Source organism: Eschrichtius robustus, chromosome 17 (genome assembly GCF_028021215.1).
Source record: "Eschrichtius robustus isolate mEscRob2 chromosome 17, mEscRob2.pri, whole genome shotgun sequence".
Lineage (NCBI taxonomy): Eukaryota > Metazoa > Chordata > Mammalia > Artiodactyla > Eschrichtiidae > Eschrichtius > Eschrichtius robustus.
This window is the reverse complement of record NC_090840.1, coordinates 71,454,158-71,481,161: the sequence shown is the minus strand read 5'-3', so window position 1 is coordinate 71,481,161 and position 27,004 is coordinate 71,454,158. Positions and strand designations below refer to the sequence as shown.

General features: G+C 48.4%; 1 protein-coding gene across 14 annotated transcripts in view; it reads left to right on the top strand.

Annotated features, from left to right (window-relative positions):
• Nucleotides 1-27,004, top strand: part of MTSS1 (MTSS I-BAR domain containing 1) — a 164,237-nt gene that overhangs the window by 106,229 nt on the left and 31,004 nt on the right. For all 14 annotated transcript variants that reach the window (XM_068526266.1, XM_068526265.1, XM_068526271.1 and 11 more), the window contains 2 exons: nt 23,387-23,471; nt 25,979-26,070. In XM_068526266.1, the coding sequence (XP_068382367.1) occupies nt 23,387-23,471; nt 25,979-26,070 (177 nt within the window). The remainder of the gene's footprint in view (nt 1-23,386; nt 23,472-25,978; nt 26,071-27,004) is intronic.

The following is a 27,004-nucleotide window of genomic DNA, read 5'->3' as shown; positions in this document are numbered from 1 at the left end:
GGCAGCTTGAGAATGTTTTAGAGGAAGTGTTTAGATAGTAGTCCGTCTGGAAGGAGTACTTTTACATGGTACTTATACAAGACTGAGAGAGCGTGCATAGCATATGTAAGGAGTTCCCCTTCCAAAAACAGAGTTGGGGGCAGGGTGAGGGATAAAGCACCAGGCCACCTCCTGGAATCACTGTAGTCTCTGTAGCTTATTTTCCTCATCCGTGATGGGAATATTCATGCCCACCGCAAACGTTGACATGAATACTAGAAATACAGTATATGCGTTGCCTAGCACAAGATTGCTGTCCCAAGCAGGAATTGTAACACGTCGTTGCCAGTGGCCCTTTTTTTTGTTTTGTTTTAAATCTCAGAGGTCTCTAAAGTTCGGGTATGCTCTGGTTTTCAGTGGCATTGTCAGGTGGGTGCGCTCTTGGAGGGTGCCCAGGCCCTTGGGGTGGAGAATGGTGTCTGCAAAGACCCCTTGCACGTCCCTACCCGCTCCGGCCAGAGCTGGACCTCTTTTCTCCATTGAAACATCTCAAATCTAAATAGCATTTTGCTGCTTAAAAGTTACTCTTTTGCAAACCTCTGGTTCAGGCAAGATCCCTTCTGAAGTACCAGATGGTTTTTCAAGGATCCTCCCAGCTCCCCTGGTTCTCTCATTCCTAAGGAGTAGGAACTGAATTTTAGGTCTTCTATCATTGACTGGCCAGGAAAATTTAAGTAAGCGGGTTCAGGGAGTTAATGGCTTTTGCGCCTGAATGTCTGCTCCCTCCCGACCTGAGTGGGGACTCCCTGGGACCCTACTGGCCCTCTGGTGGGTACTCGTTCTCCTGCAAGTGGAAGGGAGAGGCATGGGACCCCACCTCGTGGCGGCAGCTGCTGGTCTCCCGATGATTCCAGGCTGCGTGGCGGCCACATGACTACCTCTTACAGCAGGGAGGAAGCCCTCACTGGATGCCCAGGCCGCCTGCAAAGCATCTTTTTGCCACCAGTGTTCTGGGAAGGAATCCTGGGAAGAACATTAGGCACGGACTTTGAAGGCTGAAGGAGACACCCTGCCCTCACTCTGAGCAGAGAACCTTTCCAGCTGTGGGTCGCCTACTTACATAATCCTGATTGGAAAAACATTAGGATTTGCCGCAGGCAGAGAGCCGATGAAATGCTAGTCCTTAGGTGTGGATTTCTGCGAGTTAATCTGATTGTTTGCTAATCAATCCCTGTTTTCCTAAAGGAGCTCAAAGTTTGAAATGAAAAAGCAATCAAGATTTCAACAGGGAAATGCCTTATCGCTCGAGGGGTGAATTGAGAAAGAGTTTAATTCTCTCCCAGATATTAGCAGCAGCAGCAATCACTTCAGACTCAGGAAGGGAGCGTGTTAGCGGCTTGGCGGGGGAGGGGTGCTCACCGGATCCAGTCATTCCATCTTCTTCCTTTCATGCCCCCTAGTCCATCATAGTACCTGTGAGGAACAGGTGCCCACTAGCTTCCGTATCTAACGCTCTTAGGAGACCACAGACTCTTGGCAGCAGGGATGGCCTTACTTGTTTTTATACCTCCCGTGCCCAGCGCTGGCACGTGGGCAGGATGTCAGAACATACTGAGACATATCGGTGGGCTAATAAGCCCACGTAACAGAGCAGTGCTGATGGTGTGTTTTTACTGCTCAAGACGAAGCACACTTGCAGCAGTGGCAGCAGCAGCAACACAAACAGACTGAGAAGGTGCCTGAGCCCGTGTTCTTAACCTCCACCAGCTTCCCAGTCAACCCAGATGCACATGAACATGGCTCTGTGTGCAGTCCATTGCCCTGGAGTCACGTGTTGCAGACGCAAGCCTAGGACAGTGCAGAGCCTTCTGACACAGTCTCGGCAGAGTGTTTGCATGCTCCTTTGTACGCTGAGCGTCTTCATATTTGGTCTGGTGGATCCACGCCCTGCATTTGCAAACATGAAATTGCATTCCTGTTTCGGTTGGAGGCAGATGTGGCCCAGAGGCGTGAGGACCTGATGTTGTCACCTCTGATGGTGGCAAAGGGGAAAGTGGTACTGAGGAGGGACAGGGGACCCTGCAGGTTCAGAGGCCCTGGAGCCCAGGCTGGTTCACCCTGTGATTCTGAATGACTCATTCTAAGGCCACCAGACTGATCTGGTCAGACTCGGCATCCCATTCCTGTGCTGGCCTCAGTTCCTCCTCCAGAACCATCCCTAAAGCGGAAACAGGCTGAGATGAGATTGTTGCGATCCTTTGAAATGTTTCATTTAGTTTTTAATAGTGGGAAAATACATATAACAATTTCCATCTTTATATTAAAAAATGCCATTTTTCAGTGTACAGCTCAGTAGTGTTAAGTATATTCACATTGCCGTGTAGCCAGTCTCTAGCACTTGCCCATCTTGCAAGATTGAAACTATACCCATTAGATGACAGCTCCCCATTTTCTTCTTACTCCAGCCCCTGGCTTTTCCACATTCTGTTTCCATGGTTTGGATTACTCTGGACACCTCCTGTGAGTAGAATCAGACAGTATTTGTCTTTTTGTGACTGTCTTATTTCACTCAGCAGAATGTCTTCAAGGTTCACCCATGCCGTAGCCTGTGCCAGGATTTCTTGCCTTTTTTTTTTTTTTAATTAATTAATTAATTTATTTATTTTTGGCTGTGTTGGGTCTTCGTTTCCGTGCAAGGGCTTTCTCCAGTTGCGGCAAGCGGGGGCCACTCTTAGTCGCAGTGCGCGGGCCTCTCACTATCGCGGCCTCTCTTGTTGCGGAGCACAGGCTCCAGACGCGCAGGCTCAGTAATTGTGGCTCACTGGCCCAGTTGCTCCGCGGCATGTGGGATCTTCCCAGAGCAGGGCTCGAACCCGTGTCCCCTGCATTGGCAGGCAGATTCTCAACCACTGCGCCACCAGGGAAGCCCCCACTTCCTCTGCTTTTAAGAAGTGTTATGATTCATATGAACCAAGTACGACTGTTGCATTTGTTGAAAGGTTTTGCCAGTGCTTCACTTGGGCCTGGAAGCCACAGCTGCCATTTTGTTGAATAGTTTTGAATGGACATTACCGTTAAAAAAATTTTTTTTATTAATTGCGCTGGATACAGTGTTAGGGACTCTACAAATAACAGCCAGCACGTTAGTGCTGACTGTGTGCTTGGCCCTGTGTCTCACGGGTGCCTTCTCACTGAGTCCTCTCAACAACCTGCTACTGTTAATTACCCCTCACTTTAGAGATGAGGACACTGAGGCTTGGGAAGGTGAGGACTGGTAGGGACTGGGGGAACTGGGATTTGAACCGAGTTCTGACTCTGGTGCTTGTGCCCTTGAACCACTGTTCTTCAGGGGGCCCTGGCCAAGGACTGGGCTTTCTGTTAGGAACACAGGCGAGAGGGGAGACAAATAACTAACTCAGTGCACAGAGGAGTTGTTCGGGTATGTGTATCAGAAACGCCCCGGGCTTAAGTAGGTCGTTGCAGGCAGGCATGAAAGCAGGCACTTCCTGTAGGAGCATCTCATTCACAGATCTTCCACCTGCCAATGCCCGTGGACACCTGTTTCATGAGAGGCGGTCCCTGCTGTCAAAGAGCTTAAAATGGATGTGAGTGACTATTATTTGTTATTTTATTATTTTTTTGAAAAAAGAAAAACCTATAGCCAAGGACTGATCGTTTCAGCTGGGACCTCTGCCATTCACACCTGACTTTTACATTAGTTGATGAATTATCATCTTAACCATTTAAAGTATGCAGTCCAGTAGTGTTAAATATATCTACATTGTTCTGCAACAGATCTCCAGAACTTTTTCATCTTGCAAACCGACTCTATACCCATTAAACAATTCTCCATTTCCCCCTGCCCCCAGCCCCTGATAACCCCCATTCTACTTTCTTCTCTATGAACTTGATCAAATTAGGTACCTCGTATATGTAGAATCATATAGTATTTGCCTTTTTGTGTCTGGCTTTCTTCACTTGATGTCATACCCCCGAGGTTCATCCATGTTTGTAGCATGTCACTGGATTTCCTTCCTTTTAAAGGCCGAATTATATTCCATTGTGTGTATATACCACATCTTGTTTATCCATCATCCGTGGGCAGACATGGGTTGCTTCCACCTCTTGGCCATACACCTTCTTTTAAACCTTTCTGTGGCTCCCATTTGCCTTGGGGTGAAGTTACCCGCCCCACAAAGCTTGACCTTATTGCCGAGACCATTTCAAAGCCTGCCCTCTCCCTCCAGCCTCATCCTCTGAGCCACCCCCATGTCTGTGATGCTCTAGCCACTTTGGACTCCTTAGAGGCCCCCAGACACACTCTGTTCCCTCTTGCTGCCTGGCCTTTGCACATGTTCTTCTCTCTGTCTGGAATGCTCTATCTTCCCAACCTTCTGGACCCTCCAATATCCTGTCTTAGCCTGTCTGGGCCCTTCTGTCTCAGCTTAGACAAGCTCTCCTTGACTCCCCAAATCTGGAACCTTATCCCCTTGGATCATCCATTCCTATTTAGCTGTCGTTTTGTACTCCAGGCTTGGGAGCTTTTTTTAGAGCGAGGACTGTTTTATTGACTCATCGTGGTGTTTGTGCGCGGAGGGTGTAGAATATTTATTAAGTGCAGGGAGTGTCGTCCTTTCAAATGCAGGAGTCTCCTCCTTTTCTCTCTCTGCCCTTTTCTCTTTGCCACTAAAACCCACGTCCCAAGTTGAAAATGAGTACTTTTTTCCGATAGAAACACTTAGGTTCAGTAGTACCTGGGTTAGATATGCAATGGGTTCAGTTTGTCAGTTACCCTGAGAACATAATTACCATTCACGACATTGCTTCTTTGGGGGAAGAAATCATGTCTATTTCCAAAACAGCTGAAGTATAAACAGTTTTCTGGAACATGCACCTCTTTGGTAAGTTGAAGTCAGCTGGTGAGTCTGCTGTTGGTTTGGAAATCAGAGATGATTTTCCAGCCCCATAATGAGGGCAAAGATGAGTGGTCCTCTCTACATCAAATCTACAAATCTACCCATCCACCCAGAGAGGAGAGGAAAAGGGTGTTGCAACCTCATTCTTAGTTGAGTAATTCCCGAGAATTTAATGTGTGACTTTTTTTTTTAAGCATATGTGGGTGGGCCATCGGTACTACCCTCTGTTTAAACCAGGTTTCAGTAGTAAATAATCATCCCATTCTGTCCTCCAGCTGTCTGGGGTGGGAGCTGTCCCTTTGCTGAGAGTGAATTAGTCTATTTTAAAGCTTACCAAGAGACGAAACGAAAGAAGAGGGTGCGGGATGGGGGATGGCAGAGCTGGCAGTGCCATGACTCAGATTCCACTCAGACCTCATTCCAGACTTGACTGGGGTAGAAACCAGACTTTAGGATGCTCACGACTCATTGTCTATGGGAATGGTGTCCCCTGGAGTTGTGCAGTGCACAACCTGTGCAGCCATATATAGCAGCCCCAAGAGGCTTGAAGGGCCTGTGGCTGTCTTTGAAGGCAGTAACCTCCTTCTCTTAATTGATCATAACACAAATTTCTGCTGCCATTGAGGTACTAAACAGAAAACTCAAATGCGTTTTGGAATGAGGTGAGATGTAAATCCAAAACCAGATTTAGTTGAGAGAGTCTTGTGTGAAGCTGTGAGCAGAAAGGCAGTGAAGAGGTCTGGAAACAGAGAGCTGCAGTTTTGAATGTTAATAGCAAGTATCTGTTGCGCACTTAACTCCGTCCGCACAGGGCCTGGTGCTCAGCATCCTACTTGGATTATCTCACTCAATCCTAATGGGTCTGTGGAGGAGGTACTGTCTGAGGAGGAAACTGAGGGTCAGAGTGGGTATCACCCAAGGTTGTACCGTTGGTTGGAGGGAGAGCTGGAACAGTGACGAGGGATGTCCAACACCTGAACCCAGTTCTGAACCTTGGTGGGACACTGCTGCTTGGCTGGCTTGCCCTGAGCTAACTGAGAGGTGGTGTACCCGGGGGCCTGGGTCTAGATTCGTGACCGGCTGGCCCTGTTACTGTCCGTCGCAGGCGTTCAGTAACAGGCCATCTCTCCAGGGCCAGAGAAACGTTCCCTAGGGTTCCCTTCTCCCTGTTTCCCGAAGGATGAAATTAGAGGGATAGCCTGCATGTGGGATTTGGTTGTTTCTCTGGTGGGGCACTCAGCTGGATGGTGGGTGTCCTGGGCTTATTCATCCACCAGATGGGTCTCAGTCTTTTGACCTTAAAAAATAAGAAAATTGGAAAAAATAAGAAGAAGAAGAAAATTGGGTTTCTTTAGTCTCTCTCTTTTTTTAAGCCGTTATTAATCTGCTTTTGAATGCTTGTTTGTGGGCTGAATACAATTCTGTGTTAACCGAGTGGTTTAGTATTGTCAGGTGCCTTAACCTGTCCCTACTCTTGGGTTCACTCGTGTCTGTATCTGTCTCTCCTAGACACCCAGGCACACTCTTTATACTTGGCCTCATTCAAATGTCATAGCTTTTCCTGTTTTCTTGCTTGGAACCAGAAGGTCCCCGATGCTAAGACTTCTACCTGAATGGTCAGTTTCAGCTTTGTAATAACTGGTAATTGTCTCCTAAAATAAACCAGCCTCTCCAGGGCTGGGGTCTGGTCTTTTCAGCCATCCGGACACAGAGCCATTCTTACCTAATGGCTGTCCGCCGGTGCCGCTTCCTGTGGCCCTGCGTGGTCATCTGGAAACTTGGCTGACAGGCCCACAGAGGGGGAGGGCCAGCTCTTTCTCTGGACCAGGAACAAGCCTACTAACCTGCCCGTCCCACCCTCTTTGTCCTCCGCCTTCTGGTCGGGAGCCGCTCTCTGCCTTTGTCTCCCCCAGTTGTCACCACTGGTTTGGAGTGGTGTAATGCCATCTCTCTGGGATGCCCACAGAATCGACACGGATTCTTACTGGAGCTAATTCCTGCCTCAAACTTTAAAGTTGGCCGATGGAGTACTATCAAGATGGTTTGCTGGGTTCTGCACCCAAGGAGTGCTGGGTTCCTGATTGGAAACGTTGGTGGCAAACCCTGGGGGGCTGCATGGCAGCCTTTTGGGGAGACCCCTGCTCACTGGTGCTGTCTTCATATCAAATCTGTTCCTGTGAAAATAAGCCCACTTGGGTGTCTGGTATCAAGGAGAGTACTGCAGGTCATGCAAATCTTGTTCATTTTTTCAAAGTTTTCTTTTGGGATGGTAGAAATTCTTATAGCAGCACATGTGGGCGAGGTGTGGGTTTTCCCCTTCAGTAAGGTTTGCACCCACTTTTATGAATTACTTAGCCTGCAATCCCTCCAGCTCACCCCGTCCTCTTCTCCCAATCCTGGTCTACATAGATGTGTCCCCCTGGGAGTTACCTAAGAATCCACATGCATTCATCTCAAAAAATGACAAGGGCCCTGGGAGAAGCCGTCCTCAATGGTGCTCTGCAGGGTGACTGAAGAGGCACATCGCGGTGGGTTTGTGTGTATGTTCACGCTCACGTGTGCGCTGTGTATACGGCAGGTGGAGAGAAGCCATGTGGTTATGTTTTTGCCGTATGTAGCCTCCTAAGTGGTTTACTGAGTACCACCAGAGTCCTTGGTACTCTTTCTGTTTAGGTGACGATTATGAATTTCCAGGTAGTACTCGATGGCTGGAATTAGAAACCAGCTCTGTGCTTAAGACCTGGGAGGAGCTACCTTCCATGGCTGTTCTTGTTTTGTTCAGACTCATTGAACAGTGGCAGCCATTGCCAGAGAGGCCAGAATGCTTTACCCAAACCTTCTGCTTGGGGAGGGAAAGTTTCTTCAAATAACTCCCTCTCTTCCTAAACCTATGCTCACTCCACTCTAAGGATGATGGGGGTAGCGGGGAGAGCTCCCTGCCCTCTTCCTATGAGGGTGGGGCAGAGTAAGATCTCTGGCCCTAGAGATGTTTCAGCTGAGTCTCGGCAACTCAGGCAAGGGTGAGAAAAGAGAAATTGCAGTGACTTGCTAAAACTAGGTTACTCCTAAGGTCTCATTCAGCTTGTAAATTCTGTAACTCCGAGATGCTGAAGGTCCTTTAGAAAGTGGCTTTAAAAAATCTCAGGGCTGACTGTTGAGAATACCATCTGGTAGGTCCCTCGTCCTCCTTTATACTCAGCCAAGTGATTGTTGTCATGGCAACAGAGCTGCTCCTGCAAAGGCTTTTCTAACAGCATATAAGGGGATCTGAAGCTTCCTGAGATTCTTAGTAATTATCTTCTAAAAAAAATATGCTCGGAATATTGTGAACATTTTAATGGACCCTCTTCCATCCTAACGGGGATTTTTGAGGTCCATTATCAACCCCGTATCTTAAAACAAAAAGACTCGATTCTTTGTTTTGCCTTCCTTATTTTTCTTTTGTGTGCGTTCTTACCTGGAAGAAGACTCACCCTCTTATTATTCCTCAACAGCTGGCATGTAGTAGGTGCTCAAATATTTCATTTGAAAGGTTGGCAGAATAGCCAAACATCGGTCTAAATATTCTTTATCAAATTAGCATTTAGATATGCTCTTTCCCTAGACGATATTGAACCTTAAACGAGGCAGGCCTCCCAGAGTTCACAGCTTTTCCATCCAGAACTCCTGTTCCCTTTTGTCTTCACATCATGGCAGAGTGGATCCAGGGGTGAGGCTAATACTCATAAAGAACCTCTTACCACCGTCTCCTGGGAGCTCAGATTTAGCTCAGCTCTTCAGAATAGGATATTATCCAATTATTAAACTTTCCTTTTCTTTTTTTTGCTTTTTTGGTTTCCTTTATCTGCAAAATACCTATTGAGTCAAAGGTGGGTCATGTATCTTGCCAGACACTGGGAATTCAGGGGTGGGTCAGAAACTGTCCCTGGAGGTCACCTATCAATGGGGGACACAGGCCCAAGAAGTAGTAAACCCAGGACAGTGCTGCAAATGTGACAACATGTGTATGTGCGTGGGAACGGGGAGGTGAGCTAGCAATCATCTGGTCCCCTTATTCGCTCCTTCCCTCCGTTATCTCATCCTTAAGTGCCAGTGCTGGAGGCCTCTGAGTTGCTAGTCCTGTGCAAGGCAGAGCAGAAACATTACTCCACGCCCACCTTTTTATACTGAGTTCTCTGCAGGCTTCTTATTGTCCCAGGCATGGGGAGGGATGGAGGCCAGTGGGAACCGAGGACCACTTTGTGACCCGCTCTCAGCTTCCATTGAGCCACTTTGCCCTCAGACGTTGTCTGATGCTCCCAAGCCTCCTCTTTTCTCTGGACCCGGAGTTGCCGTTTCTCTGTTGGCAGGAAGACGTCTGGCAGGGGTGGGGAGGCTTCACCAGCAGGAGCCTGTCCCAGCAAAAGCCCGCACGTCCTATGGGCGTGCAACACGGTGAACAGTCACGTTCGACGTGTCTCTCCTCCCAGCCAAGGACACCTGGTCCACCTGCATTTCACCTGGCACGGTCTGCGTGGTGGTGGAGTTCTCAGGGAATTGGGGAAAGGAATAGTTTTTGGACCCACATTACTACTGCTTGACCTTGAGACTCAGTTGGGGAACTAGGAACTAAAATCAGTTTGCATCCCGTATGGAGGATGGGAGGTCAGGGCTGACCTGGCTTGTAGGGTCCTAAGGACACGTTGGTTGTGTCACGGTGCTGCTTTCTTGCCACCTGGAGCCTTAGACCTGCTTTCTCGGTTTGGCTGTAAGAGTCAGCCTCCTGTTGGCTGTACCAGGGTTAGAGTTTCAATTACTCTTACTTAGGTCAGAAACCATCCAGACATTCATTCAGAAACCGTTGGGGGAAGGTACGACTTGAAATAGAAATAGAGGGGAAGAAGACACTAAGATGGTAATTAAGTCTGTTTGAATGATCTTAAGTGAATTTGGCTAGAAAGTTAGCTACAAAAGGGAACTCTGACTGCATTTCCAGTGCCACAGGTGTAGTCTCGGCCTAAGTGCAACCACTTTTCCTGTAGAATCTTAAATCTTAACCTCTCCTGATGGGTTCCTTAGTACAGGGATGGGTGGGGTGTGGAGTAGGGATGGAGAAAAGAGTGGGGAGGAGGGAGATGTACTAAGAGAATTGGGAAGAGCCAGTGTTACGGGCCTAGAACTTGAAGCTTGGCATGTCTGCCAGGTCCCACTTAGTCAGGTTCGTTGAGCACCTACTATGTCCAAAGATATGCACTTTATGTGCTGTTTTATGAGAAACACAGTGTTTGTAGAAAACCAAGGGATGCTGAATTCGGCTAAGCAGGGATGGCCGTTTCTGGGAAACGGTACTTCAGCGGCCCTTCCTGGGATGGGTCAGTAGCTGAAAGGGTGATTTGGGGAAAGATTCTTCTGGCAAGTAGGGAAGGGTCCTCTGCACGAATGAATAGCACCCCAGTGCCACAGGAAGCTTACAGGAGGTGAGGCATGCTGAGACAGCCCATGCCCACCTGATCCCAGGGCCTTGCACGCAGACCAGCCCGCTCACACACAGTTGAAGTGGCGGCAGTGTGGTTTGAGTCTGGCTGATAACACAGATGTCTGGGTGGCAGGGTTTTTATTTTCCTTCAATCACAGGATGGGGGTGGAGAGCAAACGCCTAACTTCTCATCCACCAAATATGTTGGTACATGTTAGCAACAGGGAGATGTCTTCACAGATGGTTAAAAGTTCTAACTATGGACTCAGCCCTGGATGCAGATCCTGAATTCTCCTGTGCAACCGTGGGCAAATTACTTAACTTCTCTGAGCCCCCTTGTCCTCATCTGTAAAATGAGGATAATAATCCTTACCTTACAATGATACCTATAGAAGGAATATCATGAGATTTTAAAAATTGAATACAGTGTGCTTGCAAGTGCCTGTTAGATTGCCAACGCTCAGTAAATGGTAGCTACTCTTAATAATTTGGAAAGCAGCAAGATTGCTTCCTGAGAGATGGTAAAGTCAGCACATTCTGGCGTAGTTCAGGGAGGTATAGAAGCCCCTTAAAAGAACAGAGTAGCTCTTAGGCCAGCAACACACAAGGGTAACCTGACTCTAGATACTGGAGATTTTAGGATAAACTGTCCTAAGGATAATCTCTGTCACAAGGAGTCTGGTCACCAACAGAAGCAGAGCCAAAGGAGCAGCTAAAGAGGCATTAAGGGTTCACTTTCTGGGGTCTCAACCCTTTGGGGGAGATGGGTGCCTCAGGCTCTTAACTCTGACCCCTAAAACACGAACTGCCCTCCTCTGCTTCCATATTCCTCAAGCCACCTTGAGATTTATCCCTGAAAGCCGCCTGGGAGGTAATGCTCAGATCAGTGGCTGTGAGCATCTTATCTGCCTGACAGTTCAATTTCATGAGCTAAGAAAACGACGTGTGGTTTTGCACATCAGCCCACATCTGCGTTGCTGGCACGCGTTGGCGTCCTCGAGTTGCTCACGCCTGGCTCCAGCGGGAGCATCTTTCTGCACCCATACGGCAGAGGCAGACCCCGGCAGCGGGAGTTCATGGTGGCAGATGTCGGGGAGCCGGCGGCATTTCCCAGGTGACACTGCCGCAGTACTTTTCAACCAGGCGCCATTCCATCAGAAATGAAGGTGGGGAGAGTCCCTGTCGGAACGCCTTTGCTCTTACTAGGGTTTTTCCTAGAAGTGCGAGCGTGTCCTGTTTTTGTGTTTCCATATTACCGTTCTCACTTTGCTTTTGAAACAGCAACATAAGAAGAGGAATATTGGTCTTTATGGCTGCCAGTACCGTGCATGCCAGGATCTCGTGCTTGCTGGTCTGAAGCCACCAGATGGTGGTGGGACTGTGTGTAGTTTTTTTTTTTTTTTCTTTCTTTCTTGTTTCCTCTGCTTTTTGAAAAGTCGTGAAGTGAGAGAAGCTGGGAAGTGTGAGATTGGCTGAAAGATTGTCAGCTGATAACAGTTTGCAGTATCTTCCACCCCGCGTGTGGGTACCCCGCGTGTGCGTCTTCCCAAAACCTGTGGCCGATCCTCCCCAGCATTTGCTGCATGCGCAGTATTAGGTGCCCCGTGAACACCAGCTGGATTGTCCCACACATCTCAGCCACATACAGTAGCCCAAGAATACAGTTTCTGAACAGGAAACTCTGCATGTTTTTCTCCTCCTTGAGGATGGAAGCATGTTAGGACTGCCATTGTAGCAAAAGGGAAGTCAGGCTTCCTTTGTCCAGGAGCTTTCCGGGTTTATTTTTGAAAATCTTTTAAGTTTCTCCACTTTTGTCCTAAGTAACCCTCTGAAGACAAAGGGACAGATCCTTCCAGTGCTTAAAATATTATGCATGTTTCTCATTCGTTCGTTTCCTTGAAATCAAATTGTGTATTTGTTGCAAGAATATTTCGGTGATTTAAATAGCACATACAGAAATGTTTGGATAGTTTTGAAACCATTTTAAGGACTAGCATAAGGTATTTGGATATTCTTCAGTGATTTATGGATGACCAGTGTCTCTACTGAGTGGCTGATATAAATGATAGATGGTCTGTATGGTAACTCATAATACCAGGAACTAGTTGTTTATCCCTTTCCCTTCCCTCCCTGTAGTTAAACAGATACAGGGCATTAAATGATGCCACCTCTCCGCTGTCCCTCTGTCTGCGCCCAAGAATAAATATAAAATGCTGAGGAAGCCAGAAGAAACAGTTTGTTTTTTTTGATATTCTTAATACCCTGAGTGCCTCCTTAGACCTTTAATGAAAATGACAGTGCCCCCGACAGGAACCAGCCTTCTCACAGGGACACAGTGAAGGACGCGGATGCATTTCCCTGAGCAAGAGAAACGGCAGTGAGTGAGGGACTCTTGAGGGGGCATCCGGAGCTTCTCTGCTCATTAAAGGCAAGCGTTGGGCGCCGAGCAGTAAGGAACCACTGGTCTGTTGCTTCGTGAGTTTTCCGAGGCACCTCCCAGCCCTAAGGTCACCCTGAAATCAGTGGCTTCCGAGTTTAGATGAGCTGCGTCCCAGGAGGGCAGGGGTTGTCTCCTCCGCTGACAGTCCAAGAGTCAGACCACAGTAGCGTCGAACACAGTAGTGTTTGTGGCATATAGGAACGCCCCTTGTCTCTCCTCCAGCATCCCAGCTGCCGTAAGATCATTTTTCTTACAGCGCTAAAGGGGGCTCATCTAATCCAGCCTGGAGGTCACCTGGAAGATCCGCTGCCTAGAACCTCAAGCAGGTGTGCCGGCCTCCAGCTGAGGTCCTGCTGGTCCCCTTCCTGGAGTGCCCGAGGGCTCCCTGCTGACCCTGTTGTTGGTCTCACTGTAGGGGTCCATCTAATGGCCTTTTGGACTCGGTCCCTTGGACTGAACATTTGGGTGAAGTGTGGTCTTCGTTAGCTGGGCGTCATGGTTGAGCCTCTTCGGGCATCAGAATTGAGTTCCCTTCTTAATTCTTAGAATTCAGGCTCACACCCAGGTGCCACTTTGAGACTCTCTCACTCTGCCGTTCGCAGTCCGTGTACCAGCACTTAAGCTCGTGAACTGAAAGCATCCCCGGGCACACTGGCTTCACCGTCAGGCGTGACGCTGGCGTGGCGGTTGCGGAACCGTGGGTTCCCCCGGCACCCCCCGGGCTGGCAGATGGTGTGCCCGCCGGGCCGGCCAGAGTGGCGGCTGCTACACGCAGACGTGGCTCCTGTGATGCGCTGCCCAGGCTGCCCTCTTGCCTGCCGTCAAGGTGAAAAGGCACCTGACATTTCAGGGTTCTGGGCTCTGAGAGCAGGGGCTTGAGAGGAAGGAGAGTGAGACATTCTTTCCTCGTTTGCTGAACCCGCAACCTGCCGCAGGTCATTGCGGAAGTGGTCCTGGATTCCATAGGAACTTTCCTTTCCATTCTTTGTTAGGAGGAGGCTGATGACACAACGGTCTTGAGCTTTGTGACATGAAAATAAACAACAAAGAGAGATCTCGGGCTGGGGGCACCTTTAGAAGCTGGTTAACCAGGAAGGTGTGGGCCCCCGAGAGATTGGACTCATTGTAGTTGCTTGACCGTGAACCTCTCAGCGCTACAGCTTTGAGTTCCATCCAGTGACCACTTGGTTGGTGCATAACTGCTGATAAGGAGGAGATCCTTCCCCGGCGGGCCCTCTGGACTACTCCTTCTTGGCCTTTGGTCTTCGAAGATGTTTGGGAAGAGGGAACTGTCAAGGAGGTGGAAGATCCCCCCTCTACCTATCTTGAGTCCTTGTGGCTGCACTAATAATAAAATTGACACAAGACAGATTAGCAGGAGAAAAAGACACACATTTAAATTCGTGTGCATGGAGGTCTCATAGAAATGGGACCAACAAAAGGGCCAAAGCAGGCAACTCTGAGACTTTTTAGACAAAAAAACCCGATAAATTTGTAAGAAATTGACAGGACAATGAAATGTAGGTTTTGTGTGCCCAGTTAGGGAAGAATCTAAACAGAGTTTGGTTTTGGCGTAGTAAATGAAAGAAGTAACCAGGTTTCTTGGCCCACATTCCCCCTCTCTGGCCAAAAGGGTGTCCTTCTACTTTCAGATGCAGGGAGGGCACCTTTCACGTGAGAGATGTCTTCCCTGCTTTCAGGGAGACAGAAAGGAGGGTCAGAGTGTCCCTCTTGCATTGGCCATTTCTTAAGTAACTTTAATTCAAACTAATCAATATGCCAGTATGGCACGTTTGGGGGCGGCCCACCCTGAGCCCCAGCGGAACAATTCTGGCTTTGTTCCTTTGTACTCTTACCTTGCCTTCTGTGTACCCATTAGCTAGCTCCTCAGGGAAGGGCGATGTTAGATGCAGGAGAAGTGAGGGCTGTCACACGCTGGCTAGCGCATCGTCGTGGACGGCCACCCCAGCCGGGCCTGAGTTAATTACTCTGGCCTTCGCCTTTTTGTAGGACTTGGCTGATTATTGCTACATCAAAGCCCTACTTAATTGGCCCATCGATGTAACCAGGCCTCTTTATTTTCTCTATAAAATATACCAACCCCTGCCTGCAACAAGCTCGAAGCTAAGTAGGCTTCTCTCTGTGTCCACACACTTCTTCTACCTGAGCTGTCAGCTTAACCAAGGGTCAGTTGTGTGTGTTCCCAAACCTGTATATGCCAATTGTATGTCATTACATTATTTAATTATAAGGTACATAAATCTTTGGGATAGGAGTGTGAAAATCAAGATTGGTTGTTTCTGCAGAATAAGTGGAATGTTTAGAAAGACAAAAGCAAGTTGCTTTTCAAAAAATATATATATTGCCATCAAATTAAATATGGATGAGGCAGTTGTAAAAGATCCGGGACAAAAATCATAAAAAAAAAAAAAAAAGAATCTAGGATACCTCAGATTGTTTCACAAGAAGCCCCAACTGGAAATTACAGATGATGCATTTGGGATGTGGTATTTATATGCAACAAAGATGACATGAAACACCAATTGGCATAACCGTTTTTTTGGAGTACAGTCATCAGCATTTGAATCTAAGCAAGTTAGACCCTTCCCAAGGTCACGCAGTTGGCGAATGGGAGAGCTGGGCTTTGAATCCACATTGTCTGATTTCAGAGCCAAGCTCTTAACCCTTTGGCTCTACTGCTTTTCCTCCTGACCCTCACGCTAATTCGGGAGATGCCAAGGAGTTTGTGCTAAGACTCCAAATCAGCCACAGTGGGAACGCGGCTGCTTCGGACGCTCTGCGGCTTGCAGGCTGCTTAGGGTCTGCCTGTCACCCAGGTGTGTGGCACGGAGGAGAGGGAGGGTGGGATACAGCTGCTAAGGTGCCCCCAGGACTCTTTTGGGGGGTCAGTGGGCAGGCGAGGGGGCCCACTTACACCTCAACAGGTAAGATTGGGTGTGGATAAACATACGTTTCGGAAAAAGATTTCTGATAAAAATATGTCACGGGGCAACCTACAGGTGTAGTTGATGTTCGGTATGTTTGGTGGTTATGTGCCTGGGAACATGGCCACCTCTCTTAGATCTTTTAAACTTATAAACAACTGGGTGCAGCAAGCAGTTTCACACATCCACAGGAAGAGAGTGCCTGCCAGGTTAGGTGTGCTTGGTGCCTGTTTTGTGTCCAGAGTCACAGATTTTCAGAGACGCTTTGGGGCTGACAGTGCATCGCTGGCTGGTGTCCGGGGAGAAGTCACAAGCCGTTGAGTGGTTTGAGGTCAGTGTCTTACTCCCCTGCCTCTTGTTGGCCTCACAGAGGAGTTCTCCTAACCATACAGATGGTGGGACTTCTGTGCTTAGATTCTGCCTGCCGTGGGCTTCGGGCTCTTTCGTAATCCTTTGGGTATTCTCATATTCTGAACTTGAACACATTCTGCCTCTGGTTGAATTCCTGTGTCCCTAAGTCTGTGGGTGAGGGAGTTTGTGCCTATTGACTTTGTAGGGAATGTCAATTTCGTATTCTGAAATCAGTGTGTCTCTAGTGGCCAGTGGAATCTTTTCTTCATTATGGGGACAGGAGCTGCCTGTCTGAGCTTGTGAAGCTGGGGGTGGGCAGCCAGCTAATAGCTCCCATAGCAGCTGCCGTGACAGTGGAGTGTGTCAGTTGAGGCTCCCCGAGGTCCGGCACCGGAATCAGCGACTCCTCCTCGTGGGTGGACACATGTTCCCCTAGGCCAGTGCTTCTCAACGGGGGCGATTTTGCACCCAGGGGACAATTGACAATGTCTGGAGACATTTCTGGTCGACTTGACTTGCGCGGGGGAGGGCTAACCAAAACATCCCCAGTGCCCAGGACAGCTCCCTCAGCAAAGACGGATCTGGTCCACAATGTCAGCAGTGCTGAGGTCAGGACCTGCCCTGGGTGGGCCTGTCCCTGTGACCCTCTCCCCTGCAGAGGTTTCAGAGAGCACTTTCCCGTCCAGGGGTGCCGTCTGATTCTTAATTAGCCTCCCAACAACATCAGCGCTCAGAGGGGTGGCCAAGATGCACAGCACCTTATCGTAGCCGTGCGCTTCCACCCAGGCACTTCTTACACCTCGCTTCCTCCAGCCCTGACCCCTCCTGCAGCAGAAGCCGAGCCTGAAAGAACAGCTTTTCAAGCCTCGTTCACCACCTGCACACTGTAAACCGCAAGATGGCCTGTCCATTAGTCCTCCGCTGTGTGGGGAGATGGACGCCACCTGCCAGTGAGGCGGCATGGAGGGATGGGCAATGCCACTTGATGGATGCCACCGGCCCGCCTCTGTCTGCAAAGCCACTGTGGCAGGTGGCAGTCTGGAGGGTGTAACCATGTCAGGCTATGCGGGGGAAGGAACATTGGGTCAGTGGCTCTCCTCTCCTTATCCCCCCACTCCCTGTGTCCTCCCCCAGTAGGCATTAAAAGGTTTGTATTCTGTTTGGGACTTTAATGTGCCTCTTTGTCCTCGGTGGGGAATGCCTCCAGCTTGTTGTGGTGGGAGAGAGCCTTTCGGTATCCGTAAAAGCAGGGCTTGGATCTTAGCTCTACCGCTTACCAGTTCTGTGGCCCTCAGACAATTAGTTAACCATCCAGAGCCTCAGTTTTTTCCATTTATAAGATGAGGACAATAGTACCTGCCTCATAGGGTTGCTGCAACAATCACATTCCCTGCACCATTTCATAGCAATCCCCCAGCCAGTCTGTGAGCCCCTCCAGGGCTAGGTCTTTGTCATCTCTGGAATCACTTTAATCTCTGTTGTATGGTAGATACTTACTATGGGGTGTGTTGTATTCCCCCGCAAAAGACAAGTTGCATTCTAACTCCCGGTACCTGTGAATGTGACCTCAGTTGGACATAAAGTCTTTGCAGGTGTAATCAAGTTAACATGAGATCATTGGGGTAGGCCCTAATCCAATACAGCTGGTGTCTTTATAAGAAGAAAGAAATTTGGACACAGATACAGGCAGAGAGGAGAATGCCTTCACATATGTCTCACGTGAAGACAGACACACAGGGAAATTGCCATGTGAAGACAGATGCAGGGACTGGAGTGATGTATCTACCAGCTGTGGATCGCCAGCAACCACCAGAGCTAGGAAGAGGCGGGGAAGAATTCTTCCCCTGTAGGTTTCAGAGGGAGCAGGGCCCTGCCGACACCTTGGTTTTGGACTTCTAACTTCCAGAATGGTGAGGCAATAAATTTTGGTTGTTTTAAACCAACCAGTTTGGGGTACTTTGTTACAGCAGCCCTAGGAAACTAATACAATACTGAATAAAATGTTTGTGGAATTTGTGTCTTCTTGTGCAAAACTCATCGTATTCTGCCCCCGTGTTCATACTTTGATAGTCTAACCTCTAGGCTTTTTACTTCTTTCTTTCCACTGATTATCTCCTTTGCAGATCACCCAGTTTTGATCGTCGGCTTATTTTTCACTAATTTATCATAAAAACCTTTGCTTGTTATGGGAGAAAGTTCTTAACATGTATCACACTGAAAAGAATGAAGATTTTTGCCATGAAGTATCTGTGCCTCTCTCAGCAGCGAATGATGGACTTAATATTTCTTTTAGCCACGGGGTGGTTCCCGGTGCTGTGAGGAAGCACGAGGCTGTTGCTCCCTTCCCTCTTCTTTAAACTGGCAAAAGAGAGAACCAACTCAAAGTTGCTTTAAAAATAAGGAGATGTGTGACTTTGCAAAACAGGAGCCCCAGGTCCAGGAGAGCAGGCTCCCACTGCGTTAATTTGGCAGCTCAGCGAGGTCACTGGAGACTCGGGCTCCTTCTGTGTTCTGTCCACAGGACGGGCCTCTTCCTAAGGCAGGTGTCGCCACGGCCAGAAAGCGGGCTGACCACGGCAGCTGGGCAGCCTGCTTCCAGTTCATGACCTGTGGGGTCTCTTCGGTGTGTTGATCTTAAGATCAGGGACATTTTCGGGACTTCCCTCGTGGTGCAGTGGTTAAGAATCCGCCTGCCAATGCAGGGCACACGGGTTTGAGCCCTGGTCCGGGAAGATCCCACATGCTGCAGAGCAACTAAGCCTGTGCGCCACAACTACTGAGCCCGCGCTCTAGAGCCCACGTGCCGCAACTACTGAGCCCGTGTGCCACAACTACTGAATCCTGCATGCAGCAACGAAGACCCAACACAGCCAAAAATAAATAAATAAATAAATTTATTAAAAAAAAAAAAGATCAGGGACATAGGGACATTTCCCCCAAAGGCCTCCCCATCAACCTCTCCATCTTTGTCTCATCCCTGAACCAGCCACTGCCAAAGGGGATGGCATTAGATCGTTGGCCCTGATTAATCCTCTGGGGAGGAATAGATGGACTCTGGAGAGTGGACCATAGTGCCCCGTGCACTCTCCCCAAATTAACGACTCCTATTCATCTTTGGTAGGCAGAATAATGCCCCCCCAAATACCCAGGTCCTCAACCCCAGAACCTGTGAATATGTTACTGTACATGACAAAAGGGGCTTTGCAGATATGATTCAGCTAAGGATCTTGAGATGGGGGAGATTATCTTGGATTATTAAGGTGGGTCCAGTACAGCACAAGAGTTCTTATAAGAAGGAGGAAGGAGGATCAGAGTCAGAGAAGATGTGAGGACGGAAGCAGAGGTTAGAGAAGACTGAAGTTGTGACGCCACTGACTTTGAAGGTGGAGGAAGGTGCCAGGAGCCAGGGAATGCAGGCGGCCGGTAGAAGCTGGAAGAGGCAAGGAAACAGATTCTCTGGGCCTCCAGAGGAACAAAGCCCTCCTGACACCTTGATTTTAGCCTGGAGAAATTGATTTTGGACTTCCAATTTCCAGAACTGTAAGATAATAAATGTGTGCTGCTTTAAATTAAAATATTTATAAATTTAAATTTAATATATTTAAAATTTAAATAAATTTAAATTTGTGGTAATTTATTACAGCAACAATAGAAAATTAGATAAACAACAAGGTCCTACTGTATAGCACAGGGAACTACATTCAATATCTTGTAATAACCTATAATGGAGAAGAATCTGAAAAAGAATATATAGATATGAATCACTTTGCTGTACACCAGAAACTAACACAACATTGTAAATCAACTATACTGCAGTTAAAAAAAAACTAATACACCGTTGTTTCTCCAGGCTGACCTTGAATCAGTATAGACCTTTTGTAAGATAATAAGGATCTTGTATTTATTTTGAGTCTTCTATTGTGTGCCAAAGATGATACACAAATATTTATGTGTTAAACGAAAGACAAACCCAGTCCCTTGCTCCGCCTCCAGGTATAGCAAAAAAAAAAATGCTCTCCAAGTGGTCCATGTTGGTTTCTTCGGTCTGCACCAGTGCTGGGTGCAGGGAAAACAGAAACAAGTAAGATCTTGTCCTTACTCGCAAGCTGCTGAGTACATCGCAGTCATTTGATTCCATAAATATTCTCTCTGTCAGCTCAGAGCTCTTCCAGATGTCTGCTCTGGCTTTGTAACTAAAGCCAGCTTCCTCTGAAGCTTTTTCAAACCTGCTGATTTTTTTTTTTTTTTTTTTTTTTTTTTAGTTCTTAGCAAGGGTCAGGAAGAGCAGAAGACCCTGTTAAGCACATCCATAGATAGAGCTATTTTTAGAGGGCCCTGCGTGGCTGAGATCAGCAGTAATTCTAATGGTTGGGTCCTGGGGTCCACGGAGGATGTCAGCTGCCTGTCTTCCTGCCCTCGTGCCACTTGGACAGAGACACTGCTATTTGGGAGTGTGCTCTGGTTCTTCATTTCCTTCTCTCACAGGAAGCCCCGCGCTGCAGAGCACAGTGGTGGGCTGCACACAGCATGTGTAGAAACTGCTTGTTCTCATCCCACAGTTCAGCTGTTTCTGGGAAGCCTTGGGCTTTCCTGGGGATGATACATGACCAGTGGCAGTGTATGAAAATACCTGGGAAGCTAACAGAAATCGGGAGCAGAGAGATGGGGTCAGGGAGCTGAGCTCTGAGGTGATCTTTTCCAGCTGCAGAATTTTATTTTGAGGAAACTCAAACTCACGGGTAATCAACGAAGCAGCTCTCGCTCACTTAGCTCTGTGTAACAGCTTAGCGAAGATTGGAGCTTAGTTCCCGTGGTGCCAATTCAACAGTTCTAGGCTCAGGAACAAAAATTTGAGAGCTGGACCGTAAAGCCTCAACATCCATAAGAGTGTGTAGTTCAGTTAGCTTAGCGGAGTGTTTTGGGCTCTTGGCTCTGCCCTTTCCCATCTCCCTTTGTCTGTAGTAAGTGCCATGTGCTGAGTGGTTAAATGCATGGACTCCGGAGATTTGGCCTGGGATAGAATCCCACTTAACTAGCAGGGTGACGTTGGCCAAATTACAGAAGGTGTTTTTCCTGTCTGGGATGATAGTAACACCAGCATACCTGGGCTTGTTGGGAGGATTAAATGAGCTCACGTGTGCAAAGCACTCATCCCAGGGCCCAGCACATCCTCAGGTCTCTGCAAATGACTCACTTCCTGGGACCTGAACCATCGCTCTCCAGCACTTTGGGTGACTGCGTGCTCGTCCGTTGTGTGGCTGTGTCCTAGGGTTTATTCAACCTGCTCCCTAGAATGGGATGTTATTTCCAGTTTTTACTGCCGTAAGCAACATTTCAGTGACTGTCCTCATAGGTAAAGATTTGCTCTCACCCTTAATTGTTTCCTCTGGTAAAATTTCTAGGAGTAGAATTGCTGGGTCAAAGAGGGGGCTTGTTTTTAAGGCATTCCTTGATACATGCTGCCAAATTTTCCTCCAGAAAAGTGCTAGTTTACACTCTTGCCAGCTGTGAATGAGTGTGCCAGTTTCCTTGTGTGGCCAGGTTATTAACTTTTAATTAAATGAAGGCCCAGGAAAAATAAGAGATATTTCCCTGCGGATTAAGTGTTCCTCGTCCTTGCTTATAAGCAGTAAAGGCTTAAGAACCTGAAGTGAGCCCAGAAGGCAAGTGGCTCATGTGAAAACAGCGCCCTCTACTGGTTTTCCCGGGTGGAGAGGTGCAAGCTGCAGTGTAGATGGTGAGGCTCCGGTGGTCACGAACTCCTGGCAGGTGCCAGTTGCTCTAGGGCAACAGTTTACACTTCTGGCCGTTTAGAAAGTCAGCCTCAGATGACCTTTAATTCTTACTCAGTTTCTTTTACGGAAGTGTTTCTCAACTGGGGGAGAGTTTGCTCCCCAGGGAGCCCTTGGTACTGTCTGGAAACATTTTTGGATATCACAGGCCGGGGGGCTGCTACTGGCTTTTGGTAGGTTGAGGCCAGGAGGCTGCAAACCATCCTACAACGCAAAGGACGGCCCCCTAACAAAGAATCATCCTGGCCCTATGTGTCAGTAGGGTTCAGATTGCGAAACCCTGTTTTAGAGGAATGGAAGAATTGCTCCAGAAGGCTTCTTTTCAGACTAAAATAAAATATAGAAATATTAAATAGGTATCACCATTATTACTTTATTTTTTGGTTCTGGGAACCTGATAGTTTTTCAGAATAAAATGGAAAACGGGTGGAAGTGAAGCCTCACACTGGCATTTCTAGGAGAGAAGGCAGAGCGGAAAATACAGCCCATAATAATGTCACAAGTGCTAATAGCGGAGGGAATGTTTTTCCTATTAACTTGATTTGGTTAAACCTGCCATAAATTACTGCGCTTTCCCTTGAAGGCCTTGTCTGTAAAAAAAAAAAAAATTAAAAACAAAATAATGGTTTTGGGGACACTTTTCCCTCTGATTTCATGAGCCCCAGTGTTTTCATAACATTTATAATTGTGCTTTCCAGTACTCAGTGCAGAGTTACCATCTGTAGATACAGTCTGCTTCCCCCTCCTCCACGCCCAAGTAAATGCTGATTTAAGCATTGTTTCTAAGGGGAGGAAGGAAGGGAACTTCAAAAATAATCTTAGAAAAGGGTGTGCCCGAAGGGAAAAGTATGACAAGAATTTCAGGAACACTAAGCTGTATTTCAACTCCCTCGACAGTTGCTGCGTTTGAGGACTTCTCTCTCTGGTGTTACCCAAACCCATCAAAAAACATACCCTGCTCTTTCATCTTGCTTTAGCCCTGCTCTTCTCTACATTTCTTGTATTCTAGAATGTGTGGCTTTATGGAGTGGCTTCATTGGTGGTTCTGAATAATGCTAAGAGGATTATTTTGCCAGAAGTGGAAAAAATAATAAAACAAAACTACAGCTTTCCCCTAAATATCAGATACTATGTCAGATACTATTTTAATCATCTTCCTTGCGAAGTACTTTTCAGACTCATGAGTGGGTTGTAAAATCAACTTCTGGGTCACAATCAGCATCAAAAAACCAAAAAAAAAAAAAAAAAAAACAGAATAGAAAATATTAGAGGGTATCGTATATAGTAAAAGTAGCTTTTGTTTTGATGATGATTTCAAGATATGTAGCCATATGTATATGTTTACATCTGTGTACACAAGCCTGGGGAGAAGTCTGAAAGACCGTGGCTTGGGTTTTATAACGTGGTGAAATCTGGCTAGTTTTTTAATTCTTTCGTTCTCTCTTTAAGGATCTCAGTGATTCCTCCTTGTCTTCTGTCCCTCATGTTTGCTTCTGTTGCTTTTCCAGGTGGTACCAGGGAGATCGGCTCGGCCTTAACCAGGATGTGCATGAGGCATCGGAGCATAGAAGCCAAGCTGAGGCAGTTTTCCAGGTGAGGACCGTGTTTCCCCAGATCTCAGACGCCCTTGCTGATTTCAGGTTGAGGAAGCGGTGATACGTAGCCTAACTTGCCTCAAGCAGCACTGGTTTCCCCGTAACATTAAATCCCCGCAGCCCATCTCTCATCACAACCCGCCCCTCTGCTCACTCACTGAACAAGTATTTGGCTGGGCATCTGCCAGGCAGCGGTCTGGGCCCTGGGGCTCCAGTGAAGGACCAGACAGCCTGGGTCCCTGCCTCATGGAGCCTGCACCCCCTCTCTGGGATCTTCTCTGTGTGTCTCTCCTCACGCTCCGTCACTGTGAGGAACCGAGCGCCCTGCTGAGACCTCTGGGTCCCCCACCCCTGCAGGGACCTCGTAGGAAGAGGAGCTGCCGTACTGGAGGGTGAGGCGTGCACTGCTGTCCTGTTACCCGGGACCTGTGTATGTCCTCCAGGCCCGCCGAGGAGGGCAAGGGTGGCTCATAGAACCTTCCACACTGCCAGCCTCTTTCACAAGCGTCCAGAATGGGTAGAAATGGCAGTGGCTGGCACGGGGGTCTACAGTCACCAGTGTTCCAGTGAGAGTGGGACGTTATCCCAAAGAGGTCAGCATAATTCAGCACTTCTGCACCGCTCTGCTTTGTGAATTGCAAGTTGCGTGAGAGGCTGTCACGGTGGAATCCCTCTGACCCTCTTGCAGGACCACCTCAGGAGGCTGCAGAATATAGTGGGAAGCACCTAGTCTGGGAGTCAACCGGGCCTAGGTTTGAACCCCGGGCTGGCCGCTGACATGCCGTAATCTTGGGCTGGGCTCTCAGCCCCTGTCAGATGGGCGTAGGAATCTCTAAAGGGTTCTTGTGCAGATGCACGCAGTGTCCACACAGTGGAAAGCACCTGCTGGAGCGTGTGATAAAATCTGGCTTCCTCCTTCCCTCCTCGCCCCTGGGGAGTGCTCCCCGAGACGGCACCCCCTGCGCCTCCTCCCACACACGTCATCTTGTTTATTCTGGGGCCAGTCCTGTGACACCTCATTCCATTTTAGTGATGAAGAGATGCCAATTCAACAGCCACGGTGTATTGAGCACCTACTATGTGCCGGCATTGTCTTAGGTGTACAGGGCATAGCCCTGAGTAGGAAACACATCCTGCACTCATGAAGCTTACGCTCCAGACACTTATGTAAACCTGATAGAATGTCAGGCGGTGATGAGTGACAGGAGGAGGAACACACGGGATGAGGTGGGTGGCGGCTCTTGGACACAGGCTGGTTAGGGAGTGTCTCTGTTCAGAAGGAAGATTTGGACAGAGAGCTGGAGGAAGTGAGGCCAGAGGATGCGCGTGCGAGGGGGGTGGTGCCACTAGACCCTGGTAAGAGAAGCGGGGGTGGTACCAAAAGCTTGGAGATTTTCAGGAGGCCCAGGATCAAAAAGCAGTCTGAGAATACCTTTGTTGCAGTTCTCACCAATGCCATTCAAACAGTTTATGGGCATTCTCTAAGTTCTCAACAACATCTCTGTAATGTAGGATCGGGTCGATTCTACTTCCTTTGCACAAAAAACACCGGCTCCCCTGACTCATGATTCCTCTCTGTTGAGGGCTACCTTTCCACTCATTTAACTGCAGTCTGTTTGGGAGAGTGCACAAAATAAGAAGGGATGTACCTGGAGACCCCTCACCCCTCTGATCCTCCCTAGGCTGTCCGCAGTCTACATTCATGACTTATTATCCTGAATGCACGTCAGAATCATGTGGGCCTTTTTTTAAAAAGCTAATGCTGGCCCCCCACCCTCCAGGTTTCTATCAGGTATGGGGTAAGGCCCAGGTGTCCTCAACTTTTAAAAGCTCTCCAGGGCTTCCCTGGTGGCGCAGTGGTTGAGAATCTGCCTGCCAATGCAGGGGACACGGGTTCGAGCCCTGGTCTGGGAAGATCCCACATGCCGCGGAGCAACTAGGCCCGTGAGCCACAACTACTGAGCCTGCACGTCTGGAGCCTGTGCCCCACAACAAGAGAGGCCGCGATAGTGAAAGGCCCGCGCACCGCGATGAAGAGTGGCCCCCGCTCGCCGCAACTAGAGAAAGCCCTCACACGGAAACGAAGACCCAACACAGCCAAAAAAAAATAAAATACAATAAAATAAAAATAAAGTAACTTTCATCTAAAAAAAAAAAAAAAAAAAAAAAAAGCTCTCCAGCTGGTTCCCTTGTGCAGCCAGAGGTGTGACCCCACTGATCTGCAGCGTTGCTTGTTAATACGAGTGTGGGAATGGAAAAAGGGGCCATGAGAAGAGGTCACGCCCACCAGTCACGTGTACAGCTTCTTAAGAGTCACTGAAAAGCCTCCTGAGGACGCGGTTGCTGTGAAATTGGGGGATTTGGATGTGAACTTGGGCTTATTAGTATGCTGCCTTGTTTTGCTTCAGGTAATTGTGATTCAGGTACGTTTTGACAACTGAGTGTAAACCTTGACAACAGAATGTGTCTGTTTAATGTCTCCTTTTCTTTCTCTTTTGGTACAAGTGCTTTAATCGATTGTCTGATAAACCCACTTCAAGAGCAGATGGAAGAATGGAAGAAAGTGGCCAACCAGCTGGATAAAGACCACGCAAAAGGTACTGGGCAAGGCGGCTGATGCACATTAGTCTCAGGTGGCATGTTGCCGGCTGCTGCCTGTGCCTCTGCTGGGTTCACTGATGTCACCCTGAGGACCTGCTCTTTCCCCACTGCTCCTGCGGACATCTCAGTGTTGGAGGATGAGGGGTCAAAAGTGATCCCATTGCAGGACTCAGTGCTGGGTTTTGGGCATGAAGCATCGCTCAGTGGGTAGCCTGATTGCGCTCCGTGACATTATTTGTGATCAGCTGAATTAAAAGTGATTTGTAACAGCAGGCTTAAATGCCAGAGACGCACTTAGGGCATTTCAGCACATTGTGAAAACCAAACTTTTGATGATGTAGGCTAACCTGCAATCAGTGGGTCTCAGTACCTCCTGTGCTAGGTCTGGGGACAGAATGGTCCAGGCAGACGCCACCCCTGTCAGTCTTCCTGGAGCCGAAGGGTGGGGTGCTGGTGGTATGGAAGGGGCAGGAGACCTTACTCCACGGATCATACAACCTGCAGTAAGTGTGGTGGAGGGAAAGCGTGTGGGCAGATCTGAGGGGATGAAACCGGAAAGGGTTGACTAATAGGTGCTACCAAGAGCATGTAAGAGAGAGCCCTGCTCTGATAGGCTCAGGGCTGGTGGGAGGGAAAGGTCGGGGATGGCTTTGTGGGAACTGGTCGAGTTGGTGATTAGCTGATAAGGGTAGCAAAGGAGAGAAGTATCAGAGGTGACCGTCATTTCAGATGTTCATGCCTGGGTGACGGAGATGCCAACAACAGAGATGGAAAAGTCCAGGGTGGGTGTAGGCTGGTGGGGGAAGAGGAAGTGGCCGGTGGGGATGTGAGTCACGTGGGCTGCCCCTCCTCCGTGTCCACAGTGTCTGGCCTCGGTACTAATGTGAAAGTAAGGCAGCTGGGCCTTTCCCAGTTCTTTTCCATGTGGTC